The sequence below is a fragment of the Acanthochromis polyacanthus genome, chromosome 10 (genome assembly GCF_021347895.1).
Source record: "Acanthochromis polyacanthus isolate Apoly-LR-REF ecotype Palm Island chromosome 10, KAUST_Apoly_ChrSc, whole genome shotgun sequence".
Classification (NCBI taxonomy): Eukaryota; Metazoa; Chordata; class Actinopteri; family Pomacentridae; genus Acanthochromis; species Acanthochromis polyacanthus.
In genome coordinates, this window is record NC_067122.1 from 5,752,527 (window position 1) to 5,774,229 (window position 21,703).

Genomic DNA, 21,703 nt, shown 5'->3' on the forward strand with positions numbered 1-21,703 from the left:
ACATCAAAGGGCCTGAGGGCATTTTCTTTTAATGACATCAAAGACTGAAAACCTATTAATTATGGCAGTATCATTATTATTATGATTAACTTTTCTGCTTGGCTATGGAAAGCAATAAGTGCCATAATTCTCCTGCATTTGCATGCAGGGCCAATCAAGACCTTGCTTTTTAAGCCAGCAAACCCTGAAACGGCACATTTTTTCCTGAATTTCTTAACTTTTCTTCTTAGATTTTTTTTACAGTGTTTCAATTACACCACTCATTTTTTTTCAACATCAAGAGCTGATCTGACAGAACTTTTTATGGCAGTTCAATTACAACACCACATTTTACAAAGTCAAAAGCTGGCTTTTTATGACGTCAAAGCACCACCTCTGAACCTCACTTGAGCACCTTATAAAGGTGAGCTGTATTAAGACACCACTTTTTACAGAACACTGACTATGTTTTAGTTCTTTTAGATTTTGTAATTTTTCCTGTGTTTTTCAATTGGATAAATTGCACATACCGGATTATGCAATTTGTTAATGATATAAGACACCAATTAGAGCATTTTATCTATTTGTCTTCTATATGCTGACATCAGTCATGGTTGATTTTATGTTAATATTTATAATACTTTAAAAATCAGTGGGTTTTAATTTGCAGCAAAGATAGTGCAAACATTTAAGGAATGAAATGTAAAAATAAAAATAAACCAAAACAGACGTAATTACTAGTTCTAAAAATAACATTATTGCACAGTATTGCATGATTTTTGATGAATAGAAATACTGAGAGTACTATCGTTACACAAATTGTCTATATTGCACCGAATGTACACAAGCAGAAAGATGAAGGAAATAGATTTAGATATTAGAAGCAGAAAAAGAAGAGAACTATCTGCTTTTTGTTTGTTGGTTTTCTTTTTGGATATGAAATTCTTCAGAAATAATAATAACAATTAAATCAAACATATATTTATTTCCATTGCACAATATTTTGCAATTTTGAACATTGGCTCAGTAATTTCCCAAATAAATACAGTACTTTTTCCACTGACTGTAGTTTCACTCACGTCATCAGGGAGCGACACCGCTGTGTCCATCTTCGTGCGACAGAGGTCGGAGGTTGTGAGACAGCGCCACATGTATGTTGTTATGTTGTTGATGCCGGATACTTAGAGGGTTTTATTGCTTCAAATTCTGTCTTCGTGGTGAGTTTTTAATCATTTTCTTATGATGTTAGGTTTCAACGGTGCCACTTTCTGAATAATTGCAGCTACGCATCTCGTCGCTTCCTTTAGTTTAAAGGTAAGCTAGCAGTTAGTTCCATTTTCGGTCAACCTCATACTGAGTCTCTACAGTAATCGGTTTGTGGCATAAAACTGGGGGCACAAAATTTTTCACGTTAGTGTATTTTATAAAGCGTCATCGTCTTGAACTAATATATCCACCAGCTATATCTACATTTTTCCTTTTCCTGAATGTGTGGATTTTTGTGTAGTTTCAGGTCTTCTGCCTTTAGCACCAGACTCCTGAGGTGAAATGAGGAATCTGAAGCTGCTGAAGAGCCTGCGGAGCTCCAAACGTCAGGGTCCAGGCTCGCCACAGTGTTTCTCTGTACGGGCGGACACTGGTTCGCTGCTGATTGCCTCTCAGTACTCCATCACAGAATATGACCCTCGAACTGGTCAGGTGAGCTGTTCCTGGAATACAGCACTTATCCGTTTTTGGAGGAAACATTTTGTGAATGGTCAGTAGTCGAGACTTCAGGGTTTTAGTCCATTTAAGTTCTGTTTCAGAGAAGACGGATGTGTTTACAGAATAAAGTAAAAAAAAGGAAGTGAACAGCATTTCAGTTGAGAATCTTGCATATAAGGTTCATGTGGAGGTGAGTGTTGGTTCATGCATCAGTTGGCCTTTTTTCCTTCTCCAGGTTGCCAGTGAAGCCTCCCTGACAGCAGACAGTTTCCTCCCAGAGGATGGCAGCGGAGTGGTGGTCGGACTCCAGGACCTGGCTGAACTCGAGTCTGCATGTTTGGCCACAGCAAGCGGGGATGTCGTTCTCTTCAACCTCAACACCTGCCAGGTTGGCCGTGCAGAAAAGTTGTTCATGATGAACAAGGAACAGTACAGTTAGGTGAATGAGGGCCGTCACAAAAAGTGTTCTCTTCCACAGTTGGAGTGTGTTGGCAGTGTCGACAGTGGCCTTACCTCGATGAGCTGGAGTCCTGATGAGGAGCTTGTCATTCTCACTACTGGTCAGTATGTTGAACAGTTGTCAAAAAAAAAAAATTACTTTTTTATGTCACAGTGAGGTTGATGTTTGCAGCAGCATCATTTCTCAGTGTGAAAACCATGAAAGAGGAACAAGAGTCCAGAATTTCTAGATAACGGGATGAGTGTGGTCAAGATATGCTATTGTTCTAAAGATGCATATCTAACTAACAAACAAACAAGACAAAACAGTTATTAGTTCTACTCAATCAGCAGTATTACCGATAAATCACTAATACTTTGTGTTCATAGGCCAGGAAACAATCATCATGATGACCAAAGACTTTGAGCCGATCACTGAGGTCGGAATCCACCAGGATGATTTTGGTGAAGGTACGGTGACTCATGAGGACTCAGTTTACATTAGTGGTCATTGAGGTTCACTGGATTGTTCTCTAGATTGAATGTGCTCACCTAGATCATTTGTTTTGCAGGGAAGTTCATCACAGTGGGCTGGGGAAAGAAGGAGACTCAGTTTCATGGCTCAGAGGGGAAACAGGCAGCGCAGAAGAAGATCCAGGTCACTGATCATTCACTTAAATATCAGTGCTTGTAAACAAAACAAAGTGTCAAACGATATTGAAATTTACTTTAGAATATGTCACACATGAAAATATGCTTTTACCACAGGAGGTGCAGCCCGCTGTTGCCTGGGATGACCGCAGGCCTCGGGTGACGTGGCGAGGTGATGGTCAGCTTTTTGCCGTCAGTGCAATCTGTCCTCAGACTGGAGCCAGGAAGGTCCGGGTCTGGAACAGAGAGGGCGTCCTGCAGGCCACCAGTGAGCCCATCAACGGCCTGGAGCAGGCGCTCTGCTGGAAGTAAGAGCTCTGCCGAAGCGATTTATTTTTCAATTCCTTAAGTGAAACAGCCTTCCTGGGATCTTTCTGCATGAAGTTTGCATGTTCTCCTTGTGCATGCGTGGGTTTTCCGGCTTCCTCCCACAGTCCAAAAACATGCTGGGGTTAACTGGTAACTCTAAATTGTCTGTTGGTGTGAATGCAAGTGTGATTGTTTGTCTCTATATGTACCCCTGTGATAGACTGGTGACCTGTTCAAGGTGAGCCCTGCCGTCACCTTAAGTCAGCTGGGATAGACACCAGCCCCTCCCCCCCAACTACCCTAATGAGGTTTAAATGGTGTATAGATAATGGACGGATGGAAGTGAAAGTGAAAGGCAGTTGCCTGGATTTGGGCTGCTTCGGATTTACTGTTTAGTGAACGTAGAAGAAGTTCATTTAAACACAAGACACGTGCTCCAAACAATGAGGATGAATGAAAGACCTAGGATCTATGACCATCACTGTACACACCAGTGAGCAGTGATTCCTAACATCTCTGGGTTCATCAGGTGGAAACCTCTCTTCAACGGTGTTTTGCCTATTTAGTCCACCTCCAGGAGGCTAGGTGGTGAACTCTGGCGTCCCAGATTCGCCCCCTCTGCTCCTACACAATCCAAACAGCACTGCCACGTTCAACTGACCCAGGCTCGCTTAGGAGATACTTCAGGTAGTAACCAGTGCTGATACTACCATTTAGCTAGTGCAGAATGCCTAGTGCCCACTGCTAATAAAAAGGCAAGGAAACTGTACTTATAACCTCTCCATACCCCTATAAATGCTAATGCTAGCTGCAAGACTACTACTGTGTCCAAAGAAAACTTAACACTGACAAAGAATCTATACAAGCCAGCTTGCCAACCTTGCTAATGCTAATAAAATACATCTCTACTTCTGCCAACTTCACCACAAACAGAGACTGTACAAGCAGACTTCATCTAGGATGCAGGTACCAGTTGCTAACTGCGCATTGCTAATGCTACCTAACAAGAAAACCAACAAACAAAAGAAAAGGACACAGCCACCAGCTTACATCACAGACTTACCTGAGATGGCGGCGTGGTCCCAAAGAGACTAACAGGCCGCTCCCCCACCTTATCTACACTTCCTCTTCCTGGGTCTCTTCCCATTGGGGCAAGGAAAAGAGGGCGGGAAAAGCAGAGTGAAAGAGAGGGTTTGCCCTCTGCCTCCCTCTACTCCAGGGGTGTCAAGATCCATTCCTGGAGGGCCACTATCCTGCATGTTTTAGATGTTTCCCTCTTCCAACACAGCTGATTCAAATGATCGGGCTCGTTATCAGGCTTCTGCTGAGCTTGATGATAAGCTGATCATTTGAATCAGGTGTGTTGGAAGAGGGAAACATCTAAAACATGCAGGATAGTGGCCCTAGAGGAACAGAGTTTGACACCCCTGCTCTACTCCATTACTGCCTCTTTCTCACCCCCCAACTATTATTATTTCTCCTAATCCATATCCACCGACTAGATCTAGCATCCTCATCTGCCATGCCCCTCACCGTCTTCCTCAGACTCTGCCCCTGCACTCCCAGCTCCCTCAAAAGTGAAACAGCTGACCCTGAAACAAAGCCTCTACACCCGGCCTCAACTGGGCAAACTCTGGTTCTCCATCCCCTCTGCTCAGCTTCTGTCTTTAAGTCTGAATATCCAGCCTTCCTTCTCTCATAAGCTGCCTTCACTGAATTTTCCAGTGGGGCTGTTAACTCAATGAAATACACCGTCTTTCCCTTCACAAACGACAAAACAATGTCTGGCCTCAGATTAGTACACACTATTTGTTGGGGAACAACAAGCTTTCCTCCTAAATCTACCTGCATTTTCCAATCACGAGCTCCGACCAGGCGACCATGTTCTTGCCTATTTCATGACCTGAGGCCCTTATCCTTCTCCCCCTCTTGAACAAATTTCACCACTAACCTCTCCTTACTAGAGTTCACCTGCTTTCAATGTTAAACCTTGTCCTGACATTTCAGACCGTCAGGTAGCCTGATAGCGAGCACTCAGCGTCATCCCAACAAACACAGTGTGGTGTTCATGGAGAAGAATGGACTGCTGCACGGAGACTTCACTTTGCCTTTCAGTAAAGACCAAGCCAAGGCATGTTCAATTTCCAGAGTCAGTTTTCAAAAATGACAACATTATTTAGGATGCTTAACACTATAAGTATCAGCATGGAATCAGTATTTCAGTTTGTGGTCCAGATTATTACACTGGTGTGTGTTTTAGGTGAAGGAGCTGCTGTGGAACAGTGACTCCACTGTTTTAGCTGTTTGGTTGGAGGACATGACTGCTGGGGAGGATGGACAGGTCAACAGCCACAGTAAGTTCAGCAAAACTTGTGTGTAGTAATGTTTACTGTTGTCATGGTGTTTTTATTTTCTGCAATAAAAGTATAAACTGATTCATTGTATTCTTTCATTTCATTTCATTTATTCTTTTCCATGGTAATGCATGAAAAATCAACAAATGGATACAATTTATAAAGCACAGAATACACACATCCCATGTACAAGAACAGGAGTAGGATGAAGAATAAGTCTTTTTAACTCCTACCCCAGTCTTTTTTCCAAACTCAAACAGAAAAACAACCACAACAAAAAACATCAGATGGCCACAATCAATCTACAGATCAATTACAACATTGTTATTGCTCCTTTGCATAAATGTTAAATATTTTTTCTTTAAACTTACATTTAAACTGCAAAATGTTTGAACATTGTTTCATGTCTTTTTCCAAGGAATTCCATTTTTCCACACCCGCGACAGATACACACAATTCTTACATAAAAAAAGAGTCTGATGAATTCGCCGTGTTGTGTTCCCTCTGCAGTCCAGCTGTGGACGGTGGGGAACTACCACTGGTATCTGAAGCAGAGCCTGGACTTTGGCAGAGACCCTCTGAAGGCTCCGGTTTGCGTCTGCTGGGACCCTGAGCGCCCCCTGCAGCTCCATGTGGTGTCCCGCAGCTGGACCAGCATCACCTACGACTGGGGCTGGACGACGGAGCGCAGCCCTGGACTGGACGCCACCGACAACGCCAACGTGGCCGTGATTGATGGAGGTGAGAGCCGATAAGGCAGCAATGAATTGTTCTAATATTCCGACATGATGTTAATGTCTGTCTAAACCCCCTGCAGAGAAAATCCTGGTCACGTCCTTCAGGCAGTGTGTGGTTCCTCCTCCCATGAGTTCATTCGAGCTCCAGTTAACTTCACCAGTGAACCAGGTGACTTTTCTGTGTCGACCTCAAAGGACCAATCAGCTGGCAGCATTCGCCGCTAATGGGCAAGTCTCAATCTACGGCCAAGGTAGGCTTATAAAATTAGTGAAATGTTTTATATTAACTTACAAAATGAGTGGAATTTCTCTCGTCATGTAATTTGAGGAATATTTGAGCTGGACTTGATGTAAACTCGACATTGTGAACTCAAATGTTCTTTTTTTTTTTTTTGTTCAGTTCTGTTTTTTTAGGGCTCTGAATTCAGGAAATAGTAGTCAACATTGAAATTAGAGCCAAGATTCTGAACCTGAACCAGATTTCTTGGGTTTGAACCCATTTTTTATCCAGTGTCCCTAAAATCTGTCTTGAGCCACACAGCCTTTAAATGCATATTTAGTCAGAATTTGCTCAGATGAGAGCATGTCAACCTGGAGAATGCAGCCCCATTGTTAACTGTATCTTATTTTTATCTACCTGCCTATTCCCCTGTCAATTCAGATTCAGGAGGACAAGCTGACAAAACAGCAGATGGGTTCAGGATTGTGTCTCGTCCTCTGGTCCTTCAGAAAACCTTCAGGTATCGTATGAACCTGCAGTGCTGTACATTATGCTGCTGTCCTCTGACATCCAGCTCCACCTCACACTCTGCCGCCTGCTCCGTCTCAGTCAAGGTTACTTAAAGAACATGGAAAAACTGGTGTCCGAATTTTAAAATATGCCAGTGTTTCCGTTTAACTAACACGCTTCTTTGTCATTGGTTTACTACAAATACTACCACTGCTTTCATTGGCTCTTTAAACTTTATCCCAAACGATTGTCCTTCCTGTTGGTCCCGTTTTCCTGCAGACTGGCAGCCCTTCCTGATGATCCTCTGGCCCTGAGGCAGCTGCTGTGGCTGGAGGATGAGTTGTTCGTGGGGGTCAGTTCTGGTCTGCTGCCAACCTCCTCCACCCTGCAGATGCTCCGTCCTGCTCAGGATGCTACTGACACACTCGGAGTGAGGTCAGCAATCTAATCAATCCCCTTCAGATATGGGTTTATTACGGTGGCCGACAGGGGCAAACGCGCTGCAAACACAGAAATGATCCAAAACCAAAAACTCAAACGCATAAAACACATGCAAGAAAAAAAATGCTGCAAGAGAAACATGCTGCAATCACAGAAACGATGCAGAAGCAAGGACTTACAAAATCACAAAACAGATGCAAACGAAAAATGCTGCAAATATATAGAAACACACACAAACCCCCAGAACAACCGCAAGAGAAAAACGCTGCAAATTCAATCCACAACGGAAGTGCGCTGCTCTTCGATAATATTGTATAAAAATAATATTGTATAAAAGATGCCAGCCAAGTAAAACATGACGCTAAAACTAAATGAAAACGTACCTTTTCACACTAAAAAATATCAGACACTTTCACTTTCTTCTGCTTCTCCTTCTTCTTCTTCGTGTCTGGTGCACTTCCGTTGTGGATTGAATTTGCAGCGTTTTTCTCTTGCGGTTGTTCTGGGGGTTTGTGTGTGTTTTTATATATTTGCAGCATTTTTCATTTGCATCTGTTTTGTGATTTTGCAAGTCTGCTTCTGCGTCGTTTCTGTGATTGCAGCATGTTTCTCTTGCAGCATTTTCTTCTTTCTTGCATGTGTTTCATGCGTTTCTGAGTTTTTTGGTTTTGGATCATTTCTGTGTTTGCAGCGCTTTTGCGGTTTGCAGCGTGTTTGCCCCTGTCGGCCACCGTAGTTTATCCTGTAAAACCAGTAAATTAAGAAAATTACACTGAAGTTATTTACCGTTTTTTGCTGTTTTTGTGCTTCAGGGCTGCTGTGGAAGTGGATGGTGTTGTGGTCAGTATGGTTCACTGCTCACAAACTGGAACTGTGGCTCTGCAGCTGGAGGACGGACAGATCCGGAAACTGCTGTGGGGTCAGAAAACAAACACTAATGTTTTTGGTGCTGAATAATGTAGTCTTTTTCCCATGTTAGAAATAATTGATTGGGAATTTTTACCCTAAAATGGATTTATTTTCCAACTCAGTCATCTGAAAACATGATGAACACCAGTTAGATTTTCCTGCCTGCTGGAATCCTGCTCCATGACACAGGAGTGTATGTGTCCATAACATACAATAATTAAATCAATTGCTTTAACTGCTTACCTAACTTGCTGTTAAAGTAGGTAAAACGCATCAGTTTACATGAATAAATCTTTCACTCTTTACTTTTCTCTGTAGATCGTCCTGAGCCGTCCGTGGAGGACTGGCGTGACTCCAGCGGTTGTCGCATCAACTTTCCTGTTCCCTGCATCCAGACGGCGCTCTGCAGCATCAGTGGACAGGAATGTCTGCTCGGGCTGACGGACAGATCCCACCTGTACGCTGGAGACACAGAGGTATGCTCTCAACATCTGGATACCAGCGGTTTGTTCTTTGGGAGACAAACACCAACGGGACTTTTGGAAAACGCGTGCATTAATGTCTGCTGTTCTTCCTGCAGCTGGCCTCCAATGTCTGCTCCTTCGCTGTTTGCAACGACTTCCTCCTCATCACCACACACTCCCACACCTGCCGCTGCCTCCATCTGAGCACATTCACTGTCAAAGGTAGGATAGAGACAAGCAGTGAAAAATAGAGTTTTCTCTCCTTGCATGTACATCAAGAAATTGAAACAGAAACACACAAAAACACAGCTTTGTAGTAATGCCTGATAACACATATATATATTCCTGACACAGAAATTAGTTACAAACAAAATGCAACATACGTGGTTACAGAAAAAAAACACTTAATTTGAAATGAAAAATGCACTTAGCTTAAAAGGATTTTAAATATGCATGTATGCAGTTTGATATTTTTCATTTTCCTCATGTAAAAGTGCAGGAATTATGAGGAAGCAGTGAAAACACAATCACTAGCAGTAGTTGTGCATTTTCAAAGTTGCATTTCTGTTCTTGCTACACAGTCATTCATTTACAATGTGATATTTTTAAAGACCAATTGGTCCATCCTGCTTCCGTTATTGCTTTCTCTTATAAGTACATTGATTTTCTGTTGCTCCTATCATTGTCTTCATTGTTAGCTGGCCCTTAGGCCGGCTGCACCTATAGGTATCTTTAACATCTGTGCTGTGTGTCTCACTAGTTGGACTTCTTTCTGGTTGAGTTAAATGACCTTTGACCCCACAGGGCTGCAGGCGGCCTTAGCCTCAGATGGAGGTCAGAATGATGAGACGCTTCGGCGAGTGGAGAGAGGATCCAGGATCGTCACTGTGGTGCCTCAGGACACCAGAGTGATTCTGCAGGTCAGATTTACACACAACACACATTGTCAGCTTCACAGTTTTGGCTAAAAACCACCATTTACCACCATGTAATTTCTGTGACTGCCTTCATGCAAATTAAAGACCCAAAAGCACATTAAAAACCTGTAACATTTTCTGTCTTAAAAAAGAGAAATGTGGTAAAATGCACTCCCTCTCTGATTTGTTTTGTTGCGTCCAGATGCCTCGTGGGAATCTGGAGACCGTACATCACAGAGCGCTGGTGTTGGCTCAGCTCAGGACATGGTTGGATAAGTGAGTCTGATCTCCTGTAACTCCAGTTAATAGAAGATTTGTGGTGTGTCACATTAGTATTGAATGTAGGTGAAATTTACAAAGATCCTAGCTGTTAAATTATACTTCATTATTTTAATCTAAACTTTCTAAGCGTTTTATAATTAAACATAATCATCTTAACATGATATAAATGTCATGTTTTGTAGCTGTAAAGACTGGAAACTGAGAGCAGGGTGTAAAATGTCCATACTTGTCTTAGTGTTGGACCCAATCCTACATGTTTTTTCTTTTTTTATTATTTTGTTTCATCAGTTTGAGATTCAGAGACGCCTTCGAGTGTATGAGGAAGCTGAGAATCAACCTAAACCTCATCTATGATCACAACCCAAAGGTATGCACTGGTATGAGGTCACTTAGAAATGCCCTTACCGGGCTTTGCAAAAGTTCTGTTACACTTGCAAAATGCAAGCAAAATGAACACAAGGATTATTTGGTGCAATAAGATAATTTTTTTATTTTCCAAATCAGAAATGTGGCCACCCAGAAGTTTTATCTTATTGCACCAAAAAATCTTTGTGTTCATTTTCGTGAATGTCTCAACAAGTGTTTGCAAAGTCCGGTATTTTTGAAAGAAAGACTTTTTTTTTCCCGATAACATGGAATTGTCTGAGTGGCCCAAACTTTGTTTTTTTAAACACAAAGTGCTATTTTATGTTTGCAGGTTTTCTTGGAGAAAATACAGACCTTCATCACGCAACTCAACTCCATCAACCACATCAACCTCTTCCTCACTGAGCTGAAGTAAGACTTTGTCAGAGCCAGATAAGTCGGATCTCATCCTGTATATAAAGCAAGAACAACTTCTATAGAACAGCCATGTTGTCTTTGGTACCCAGGGAGGAGGATACGACCAGCAGTATGTACCCCTGTCCTGAGAGCAGCTCCGTCCAGCACCAACCTGCATCTGGACAGAAGAAGGTGGACGTGGTTTGTGATGCTTTACGGAACGCAATGGAATCAATGGATCCAAACAAGTCAGTTATAATTCTACTTTAGTCCTTACTACACATGATAATAAAGCCTATCGTTAGGTAAAATATAGGCTGTGCATTCAGAGAATTTTATCAAAATTTCTTAGTATCCTTTACAGTAATAGTTGAAAAGGCAACTTGTAGTTTTTGTAGGTAAATAAAAATTCATCATTTAATGTCAGTAGTGGGACATAAAATGATCATGGTGTTGTCCATCTAGGTTCTGTCTGTCCATTCTGACGGCTCACGTGAAGAAGACGGTTCCAGAGCTGGAGATCGCTCTGCAGAAAGTCCACGAGCTTCGAGGTGAGTAAACTTTTGGCACACTGAAGACCTGCAGGAGATAAAGCGTACAACAATTATACACTCATATAGAGTAGATAACATAAGGAGACAATGTTTAATTCCTCTGTCTTTCTCCTCAGAGAACCCTCCTGACGCTCCAGGTGCTGTGAGCGCCGAAGAGGCGTTGAAGTACCTCCTGTTCCTCGTCAACGTTAACGACCTGTATGAACACTCACTGGGAACGTACGACTTCGACCTCGTACTCATGGTGGCCGAGAAATCACAGAAGGTATGAGACGGCAGAGGGAGAGGAGACATCACACTTTAGCAAAAGAGACATGAAAAGGTGCAAACAAAAATGAAAATTCAAGTTCATGATATTATATTTTATACTTTACATGATTACCTACAAATATTCCTTCAAAATAAAAGCATTTATTTCTCTGAACATATCACATGGGACAGTTTTCATCTTACTTTAAAAAAACAGTGAAATAAAAGGCTTTTAAAGTGCCAAATATTACACAAAATTTCTCATTAACTTGCTCTGTAAGGTCCTCCCAAAGCTAATTAGATATTCAGCTCTGATGTGAGAGATTCAGAGATTTCGAAAACATTATCAATCGCAGAACGTTGTATTTGTAGCTGTATTGTTCTGAGTAAAAAAATTTCTTGAGACACAAACGATTATAGTTGATCTACAAATGAAGTCTGTGTCTGCAGGAAAGAAGTTGCCTCACAAAAATGATCAAAATACAGTTACATTGGTGCATTTTCAGGACTTGCATTGCACTACAACTCGTTGATTCCCGTATTGCCGCCACCTGCCACGAGCGCCGAGTCTTGGTGCTGCGTCACGCCGTCCGCCCCGAACGAGGCGGAGCGCCCCCAGCAGACGATGTGGGAGCTGCAGTCTGGTTAGACAAAGGCAGTAGTAATGTAGGTCAGAATTTTGTGAATATTTTATGATATTGCAGATGTACTCCCTGGGCCGGGTTGGACTCCCCGGTTTCGGTCGGCGGACCTCTGCAATGTCAAAAAAATAATCCAAAAATTCTGACCTACATTACTACTGCCTTTGTCTGACCAGACCGCAGCTCCCACATCGTCTGCTGGGGGCGCTCCGCCTAGTTCGGGGCGGACGGCGTGACGCAGCACCATGACTCGGCGCTCACGTCGCGGCAGGTGGCGGCAATACGGGACCCGGGTCTGCAGGTGGCGTTCTGTCTGTTGGAGTTTCACCTGCTTTCCTGCTGGCCCTGACACGCTCATCAGCAAGACGTCTTTGTCAACAAAGAAAAAAGTGGACATGATAAGGAATGTCGGCAAATTCTGAATCTATTTCTCACAAAAAAAGACTGAAATTGCCGGCGGTTCAAACCTCATTAATAACAATAATAACAGATCAATGTAAAATGATGTCGGGGGCCAGATATAATTGTATTACGGGCTGGATGTGGCCCGCGGGCCTTGAGTTTGACACGTGTTCTAATTTAATTCTTCTCAATTCCTGCAGGATCCCAAAGAATACCTTCCCTTCTTAAACATGCTGAAGAGCCTGGAGCCCAACTACCAACGCTACACCATCGACAAACACCTGAAGCGCTACAAGAAGGCCTTGCTTCACCTCAGCAAGTGTGGTCAGTCTGGCAACTTTTTACCGTTTTTTACTGCTTTTCACCTTGCCAGAATCAGTTTCTCTTAGATTAATAACCTATAAAGCTACTTTGACCCTCTCCAGTCATTAATATAACCCCTAGAAACTCATCTCTGTAGATCAAAGTTATTTATGTATACTTTTTTTTTTCAATGACAGTAATCCCTTTTTACCTTAAAATAGCTTGGATGCAACTCACCAAAGACTGCTCAAACACTGTAAATCTACTTTACAAGCAGTAATGTTGGACTGATTCAGCCATACATGTTAAACCTGGAAACTGATTCTGAAGAAGCATAATGTTACAGAATGCCCCATCCTGCAAGCTTACAGGACTGGCTTTATAGGTTTATGTATCAAGTAACTTAAGACAGCATATTCATGGTGGAAATACAACGCTTATTCTGCTCAAGATGTCTTCGAACAAATAGAAACTAATAGAGACATTAACAGTGTAAAGAAACTTGATTTTCATCAGAGGGAGTCCTTACCAAAAACAGCTGCAAACACAGAAGTCACATCTGTTGAGGTAGAATGTAGAAGATGCAAACAGATTTTTGTGTTTTGTGTTCAGGAGAGGAACATTTTGGTGAAGCTCTGCAGCTGGTGAAGGAACAGAAACTCTACAGTGAAGCTCTGAAACTGTACGCAGCAGATAGTGTCCACTACAAGGTACAGACACTTCAGGGCTGTTTACACCTTCTGCAGCCTGAAGTTCCTCAAGTCCACCAGAATCAAAGTCATGCCACTAGGCTGCAGCATCAATCACTTATCAGATGTGGTGAATGCACAGTAGTTCTAATAGTTTCAAAGTAGGAGAAAGTCAGTGCTGTGTGTTGCCTTTTCAACCTCCAGGCTCTGAGCTGTGCATATGCTGAGCACCTGGTGGAGCAGCAACAGGCGGAGCAGGCTGGCTTGTTGCTATGGCGATGTGGAGAGCCAGTCCGCGCCCTGCAGGCTTTCGCCGGCAGCTCCAGCTGGAGAAACGCCATCTGCGTGGCGCAGCAGATACCGCTGCCACCGGACCAGTTGGCTCTGCTGGCCAGAGACCTGGCAGGTAACCATGACAACAGGTGGTCAGACTGACAGGTAGTCAGTCTGCTGGTGTGATTCTACAAGAAGTGGCACTGCACGTAACTCCAGTGACTGTTTGTGCTTGTTTCCCTCACAGAGAAGCTGACTGAACAGAGGCGCTACGCAGATGCTGCTCTGCTGCTGGACCAGTACGCTAAAGTAAGATCCTCTGCAGCAGTGAACATCCGGACCAATGACTTCTGATCAATTGCCGTGCTGCACAAGCAAACGGATGAATGTGGAAAAACTATTTACCGTAATATTAGATTTCCGTGGTTATGATCTATGATGAATCAACCAGCAGCAGATTCCTGTCCACAGCTACCAGCTAAAGTCTGAATTTCCATATTTCTCTGTTTCCCACAGGACTGTGAGGAAGCCATCTTGGCTCTGATCACTGGTGCAGTCTGGGAGGAGGCGCTGCGACTGGTGAGTAAAGAAATGAAGTGTTTTTAACCCTTTAAGCTGCAGTCTATTCCACCCATTTTCAGTCCAAAAAATCGCTAATATTCTATTTGTAAATAAAAAAATATGACGAGAAGTACAGGGAATATTGGACGTGCATCACGAGGTGCATTTCCTTGAAAACGACCGATTCGTGGATTTTATACCGACTTCAGGACATGTTTTGGACAAAATAGTTTACTGGCTTGTGTCGTCTGGATGTAAAAGGTTGGATTATGGCCGTTTTTTGTGGAATCTTTTTTTCTGTGTGTAATAATGAACCCGGAAATGTGAGTCGCGGTGTGTGCGTTAAAGCCGTGTATAGAGAACGGATGGATGAATATTCGTTTTTTGTCGGACAAATGTGTTTTCTCACCCGCTGTGGTAATCACATCTGAAAGTGGTTTATACCGGCGGATTCATGAGAATCTAAGCTTTCCATCAGCGTATAGTGTTTGTATAATCGCGTTTGCAGCCTTCGGACATTCTTTAAATTCCTATGCAAATTAGTAAGTGTACCGCCAATGGTACACTGAAGTTTAAACAATGTGTTAACACAGCAGTCCCCAACCACCAGGACGTGGGTCATTTGGTACTGGGCCGCACAGAAAGAGTAAAAATCTAAAAAAATTTCTCTTTTTAGTTCCTGCGGAGTCAACACTGTGTTTTATTTAAAAAAAAGACTAACCCCTGTCAAAACAAAAAATTAAAAAAGTCTCTGGAAAACTGATTTGAACAGAAATAAATACGTATTTAGCAATAAAAGGTAATTTTATTTGTTTAGCACACGTCTTTTAATAAGAACAAATCTAAACAAAAGAATTATTGTTGTTATTATGTGCGCCACTATCGGTCCACAGAGAACTGTCTTGCTTGAAAGCGATCTGTGGTGCAAAAAAATGTTGGAGACCGCTATGCTAACACACAAAGAAAAAGCAGGATACCAAGAAAAACAGGCCAAACTATGTGAAGCTAAATTAAATTGTGGTTACGATAAAGTTAAAACAACACGACAAAAGATTCAAAATTCCAAAACAAGTAAAATAGTAAAATATGAAAAACCTTGAAAAAGCAACAAAAAGATGACATCACATAACAGAAGGCCTCTAATTACCCTTCCATCCTTCCTACTTTTTGCTTAATTTTATTTAAATGCATAGCTAGTCTGTGAAAATTCTTAGGTAGACAATCGCTGACATGTAATGTGTGAATGTGTTATTTCAAATATTTTTCTGTCCGATTCAGATTTACATGCACAACAGGCAAGACATCACTGAAACCAACCTGAAACCTGCACTAATAGAAGGTAAGAACGCTTCGGACTGTTCGGTCAAGTGAGCATGAAGTACCTGAAGAAAAATGGTGGGGATTTCTGTTAAATAATTGCTGCAAATCTACACCCAGAAGAAGCTGAAGGGTAACACCACACAAAACCTTTTGTCTTTCTCTAGCTGTCAGTACCCAGACTGTCTTCCTGGAGGCTCAGGTAGCGACGTTCACACGGCACAGGACCCGGCTGGCCGTGGTCCGTGAGCAGAAAGAGAAGGCCAGACTGGACATGCTGGGTGAGAACGAGACATTATAAGAGCCAGTGTGTTTGTAATTTTGTGTCAGTTATGTTGTGTATTAATTTGAAATAGCCCAAAAAGGTCAAAATGTCTCACATCAGGCTCACAGCATAGCCTCCATCTACACACGTGGACAAAATTGTTGGTACCCCTCAGTTAAAGAAGGAAAAACCCACAATTCTCACTGAAATCACTTGAAACTCACAAAAGTAACAATAAATAAAAATTTATTGAAAATTAAATAATCAAAATCAGCCATCACTTTTGAATTGTTGATTAACATAATTATTTAAAAAAACAAACTAATGAAATAGGGCTGGACAAAAATGATGGTACCCATAACTTAATATTTTGTTGCACAACCTTTTGAGGCAATCACTGCAATTAAACGATTTCTGTATTTGTCAATGAGCGTTCTGCAGCTGTCAACAGGTATTTTGGCCCACTCCTCATGAGCAAACAGCTCCAGTTGTCTCAGGTTTGATGGGTGTCTTCTCCAAATGGCATGTTTCAGCTCCTTCCACAAATGTTCAATGGGATTCAGATCTGGGCTCATAGAAGGCCACTTTAGAATAGTCCAACGCTTTTCTCTCAGCCATTCTTGGGTGTTTTTGGCTGTGTGTTTTGGATCGTTGTCCTGTTGGAAGACCCATGACCTGCGACTGAGACCAAGCTTTCTGACACTAGGCAGCACATTTCTCTCCAGAATGCCTTGATAGTCTTCAGATTTCATCGTACCTTGCACACTTTCAAGACACCCTGTGCCAGATGCAGCAAAGCAGCCCCAAAACATTACTGAGCCTCCTCCATGTTTCACCGTAGGGACAGTGTTCTTTTCTTCGTATGCTTGGTTTTTGAGTCTATGAACATAGAGTTGATGTGCCTTACCAAAAAGCTCCAGTTTGGTCTCATCTGTCCAAAGGACATTCTCCCAGAAGCTTTGTGGCTTGTCAACATGCATTTTTGCAAATTCCAGTCTGGCTTTTTTATGAGTTTTTTTCAGCAGTGGTGTCCTCCTTGGTCGTCTCCCATGAAGTCCACTTTGGCTCAAACAACGACGAATGGTGCGATCTGACACTGATGTACCTTGGCCTTGGAGTTCACCTTTAATTTCTTTGGAGGTTGCTCTGGGCTCTTTGGATACAATTCCAACGATCCGTCTCTTCAATTTGTCATCAATTTTCCTCTTGCGGCCACGTCCAGGGAGGTTGGCTACTGTCCCGTGGGTCTTGAACTTCTGAATAATATGAGCCACTGTTGTCACAGGAACTTCAAGCTGTTTAGAGATGGTCTTATAGCCTTTACCTTTAAGATGTTTGTCTATCTTTTTTTTTTCGGATGTCCTGGGACAATTCTCTCCTTCGCTTTCTGTTGTCCATGTTCAGTGTGGTACACACCTTTTCACCAAACAGCAGGGTGACTACTTGTCTCCCTTTAATAGGCAGACTGACTGATTATGAGTTTGGAAACACCTGTGATGTCAATTAAATGACACACCTGAGTTAATCATGTCACTCTGGTCAAATAGTTTTCAATCTTTTATAGAGGTACCATCATTTTTGTCCAGGCCTGTTTCATTAGTTTGTTTTTTAAAATAATTATGTTAATCAACAATTCAAAAGTAATGGCTGTTTTTGATTATTTAATTTTCAATAAATTTTTATTTATTGTTACTTTTGTGAGTTTCAAGTGATTTCAGTGAGAATTGTGGGTTTTTCCTTCTTTAACTGAGGGGTACCAACAATTTTGTCCACGTGTGTATATGTTTGATAATGTCCAGTCATGTCACCGGAAAGTGGCTAAAAAAACCCCAAGTTTCATTACCTGTGATAATAAAAACTTGGTCTTTTATAAGGACTGTAAAGTGAAATTGAAAGGTCATGAAAGATGTCTGTTTATACTTTTAATTATAATCATATTTGCAGTTTTATTTGTGGCCACATCTGTCAGTTAATGCGTGGGATTATAAAACACTACTGTATCACAAAATATGCATCTTCCAGTAAGCAAAACTGCAATATTTTAAGTTCTTCTACCTTCCTATCAAATAATCTATAGGCTTTAATCACGGCAGGTTTAGAGCAAAGGTTGGGTGCTGTACGTGGTCCAGATCTGGAGTGAAGATGGGGTTGTAAATACTCACTGGGTTCAAGAATCAGACTAACTCCTGGGGAGGTTTTCTGTGGTGCAGATGAGGAAGAATCTGGGTTATCAATGAAGTCACAATGAGAGGTGATAACCTCCTTAAACAGTATTCATTTTTGACAGTTTGTTCAGTATTTGTGCGGTACTTCTGTCAAAAAATGAAACAGGAAATGTTCTTTTAAGACACAGTTTTTCCCTGTGGTTGTTGTCTTCGTTTGGGAAAATTCCAAATAAACTGTACACTAAAAGTTACTGCTGCAATACCAGGCGTAAACTAACCGTGACGTCACCCGTTGGTTTCAACGACGAGAAAATGAAGCCCGGATTTTGGTACTTCCTGGTCGCCGTTTTGGATTTTTTGGAGCCAGTGACGTAAAAAGCGTCATCAAACAGACTGGACCGGAGAGCAACTAGGGGCAGGATTGGCTGAGGACTCTCTTATCCCGCCCACATTTTACCGCAGAGGCTTCTGTTGCTGTCTATCAAGTATAGCCACGCCCCCTGGCTCCGCCAACTTTAACGATTTATTTAAAATTCAGTATTGATTTATTTTAAGATCGGCCACCTGATCTCTCATTTTGACCATGAAAACTAACGGGAAAAAAATCCTGAGCTGTAGAACATCAGTCTATCAAATTTTATTTTTTCCAAAAATGAATTGGGGTCTATGGAGAAAAAGCTTTTTGGAGCCAACCCTAGTGGACGGTGTGATATTGCAAGTTTTTGACACTTCCGGGTGGACTTCAATTCTGGAGCCAGATGCTACGTCCATCTTTATATACAGTCTATGTGCAATACCAGCTTTGGCTGTTTCTTCTCATCTCCCAGTCTCTAGATGAACCAGTTAAATTCTGTTTCCTTCTTCAGATGAAGATGGTCCAGACTGTCCTGATGCTGAACTTTACTCTGAGGCCAGCAGTGTGATGACCGGTTCCAAATACTCCCACAGTAACTCCCGTATCTCCTCGTAAGACAAACGCTGCCACTCAAAACACACACAAAAAACTCGTGTGTGTGTTTTGTTTCTGGTTTAATATTCATGCTCTGTTTGCAGGAGATCATCAAAGAACCGGCGGAAAGCCGAGCGAAAGAAGCTGAGTCTGAAGGAAGGAAGTCCAATGGAGGACCGAGCGCTGATGTATGCCCTAGGAGAGATCATCACCACCGTGGACAAGATGAGAGGTACGGAAACAAACATGCAAAAACTGTTTTTGATTGCATATGAAGACCTTCACCGAACAGTTTAGTTTGTCCATATTAGTTATACCCCCACTGCTTCTGTTCACATGATAATAAAGCTAAAGGAAAGGTTCAGCATTTTTTCATATCTGTCATAAAACAATCACCAGGTGTCTACATGCACATAGAAGCTATTTTTGCCTGCTGTAATAATTCCTCCTGCTCATACTGGACTTTGAAATATTGCCTCCTGAAGTGAATTAAATGATGATACCGAAACATTCAGTTCTAAATCTAAAGCTAATGAAAGGCTTCAGCAGTCTGAGTCCTACAAAAGTGTGACTTTTAGGTACAAGTTTTTAGAGCAGTGACAATTCATTGGTTGTCCACTTTTAAATGAATCAGTAACAATTTTGAAAAAGCAGGTATTCAGTTTGAGTTTTTTGTTTTGTTTTGTTTTTTTTTAGAAAAAACAGCTTTCCAGCTTCTTAAATGTAAATACTAACGAGTCTTTACTCCTGTCTTTTTAAAGCAGCCTGAATATCTTTGGGTTGTGGACAAAAAAAGACATTTGATAACGACGTCTTGAATTTTGGGAAACACAATATATTTTTTTTTGCATTTTCTGCCATTCAATAGATTAAACACCTAATCGATTATCCATGAAAATAACATATTAGTCAAGAGTGGAAATATTTGTGACAGTGTTTTCCTGGGCAGCTGCAGTTGTGGCCAAGAAAGGGAACTTTTGTACTAAAAGACTGTAACTTCTCAAGATCAATCTTTTGAGGGTTTTTTTTGTTTGTTTGTTTAACGTGCACAGCTGAAGTCTCTTTGTAGCTTCAGATGAGGTTTTGAATATGTATGGACCAGTATGCAAAATATATGCAGTATACTGTCCCCCATTGCTTCAAAGTAGATTAAAAAGGCATCTATGAACATCTAATATGAACAAGATGAATACTTACAGGAAGAAAAAACATTCAGTTCTCACATGGACACCTTATTGATGTTTAAAGGCAGACAGACACTAAATGTAGACCTGCTGATGTAGATGTAACCTGTTAAAAACAGTTTCAAGTCTGTAGTGTTCTCAAAAAGGAGCAATGAAGGAAACATCCAGCATTTTGAAAGACCTGAACTGAGCATCTAAACGTCACTGAATATTATGAGCATGTATTTGTTCCTCCTCTGCTTACAGAGGAAGTCCACAACCTTCTGAAGGCCTTGGTGCTGTTCCAGTTTGACAAACAGGCAGCAAAGTTCCAGCTTTCCTATGAAGAAGCTCTGCAGATGATGGAGGCAGCGGTTCCTGAGGTGTGGCCTGAAGGCCTGCACAACAGCCAAGCCCCGGTAAACATTCAGCCTTACCAGTAATAGTAGTAGTTGTGCTGGTATCTCGGTAAATTTTCTCCTCACATTTGGTTTTATCTCATTTTCACTTTGCTTTTATTATGTTGTTGCTATGACTGATTTAACAGCACGGATGTGAATTTGAACAGTTATCTTGACCGCAGCATTCATCATTAATTGGTTAATCGACACTGTTCACATGATATAATCTGCTACAATGGCCTAGTTACCAAGGTCATTATTACAGAAAAAGCACTCCTAGCAGATTTTAGCTGGTCTTAGATAGGTAACCATTAACAATCACAGAAAACTCTGTCATGGTGGCCCTAAACCTCCACAATGCTCTCTGCTCATTAACATAGAACTGCTTTTTTTAACTCACTTTTTGTATGAATTCAGGAGAAACAATACTCTGTATTTGAACAAAATGTTAACAAAACAAGTATGGCCCCAAAAATGAACTGTTAAATTCACTCACATCCACTGTGTGTGAGATAGAAATGAAAAACCACATTATTTAAGTGTATTTTCACATTTTGCAATCCTGTTTTGTTCTTAACTCTCACCTTCCTCCTGTTCTGAAGCTCACTGGGCCAAACTCTACTGCGAACAGCATCATGGCTTCTTACCAACAGCAGCAGAGACCTGCAGCTTCACAGCAAGGTCAGTGGAATTGATCACCACTTACACAACTTCATTCATGATTTGTATAATCATTTTGAAATATTTTTTCATGTTTATCTGATTTGTGCTACATGTAAGCCCACAGTAAAAATGATCTGGTTGTGAACAGTGTTAGTGCAGGCAAAACAGTTCTGGAGCTGCATATGAGGTAGCATCGTTTATCGTCTCCATTTTTTTTGTGCCTAATATTTGTTTTTTTTCTTTGCAGATGCAGAGGTTCCGACGCCACCAAAGATGAGAAGCGGCGTCAAGTGGAAGCTTACTGTTCTCAAGTAAATAAGTTTTGTTGTTAGTTTTTTTGTAACTGTAAAGTCAAATAGTAATTATGTAATAAACACAGATTCAATTAAAGTCTTCTCTTACCAAATGTCTTCTTTCTCTGGAATTCAGAA

At 41.5% G+C, this 21,703-nt stretch overlaps 1 protein-coding gene and 2 long non-coding RNA genes across 4 annotated transcripts in view; 2 read left to right on the forward strand and 1 right to left on the reverse strand.

The window, feature by feature from the left end:
- The window catches only part of LOC127535740 (uncharacterized), a 511,585-nt gene that overhangs the window by 267,888 nt on the left and 221,994 nt on the right, over positions 1-21,703 (forward strand). The gene's annotated exons all lie outside the window — the stretch shown is intronic.
- elp1 (elongator acetyltransferase complex subunit 1) lies at positions 1,082-21,662 on the forward strand. Of its 2 annotated transcripts, XM_022194838.2 has the most exons (36): positions 1,098-1,130; positions 1,229-1,293; positions 1,487-1,677; positions 1,919-2,071; positions 2,162-2,243; positions 2,512-2,592; positions 2,694-2,779; positions 2,890-3,080; positions 5,089-5,212; positions 5,342-5,435; positions 5,946-6,176; positions 6,253-6,423; positions 6,834-6,912; positions 7,182-7,337; positions 8,156-8,262; positions 8,571-8,728; positions 8,833-8,938; positions 9,521-9,636; positions 9,836-9,909; positions 10,204-10,282; positions 10,613-10,692; positions 10,788-10,925; positions 11,143-11,228; positions 11,348-11,496; positions 12,724-12,847; positions 13,439-13,536; positions 13,720-13,921; positions 14,036-14,097; positions 14,305-14,367; positions 15,628-15,688; positions 15,834-15,947; positions 18,963-19,062; positions 19,150-19,277; positions 20,476-20,627; positions 21,212-21,290; positions 21,520-21,662. In XM_022194838.2, the coding sequence occupies exons 3-36, from the start codon at positions 1,528-1,530 to the stop codon at positions 21,585-21,587; spliced, it is 3,942 nt and encodes a 1,313-aa protein (XP_022050530.2). In that variant the 5' UTR covers positions 1,098-1,130; positions 1,229-1,293; positions 1,487-1,527; the 3' UTR covers positions 21,588-21,662. The 2 variants fall into 2 exon arrangements, with proteins under 2 accessions (XP_022050529.2, XP_022050530.2); XM_022194837.2 differs by lacking the exon at positions 1,229-1,293 and having other exon boundaries at positions 1,082-1,196.
- On the reverse strand, positions 6,550-8,682 carry LOC127535742 (uncharacterized). Its single transcript, XR_007944589.1, has 3 exons — positions 8,559-8,682; positions 8,130-8,255; positions 6,550-7,402 (listed from the first exon to the last, which is right to left on the reverse strand). It is a non-coding gene; the product is annotated as an uncharacterized LOC127535742 (long non-coding RNA).

Coding starts and splice junctions, on each gene's coding strand:
- elp1 (XM_022194837.2), top strand. CDS start 1,528: ATGAGGAATCTGAAGCTGCTGAAGAGCCTGCGGAGCTCCAAACGTCAG. Junction 8,729..8,832: donor TGTACGCTGGAGACACAGAG/GTATGCTCTCAA, acceptor TTCTTCCTGCAG/CTGGCCTCCAATGTCTGCTC. Junction 10,283..10,612: donor TCTATGATCACAACCCAAAG/GTATGCACTGGT, acceptor TTATGTTTGCAG/GTTTTCTTGGAGAAAATACA.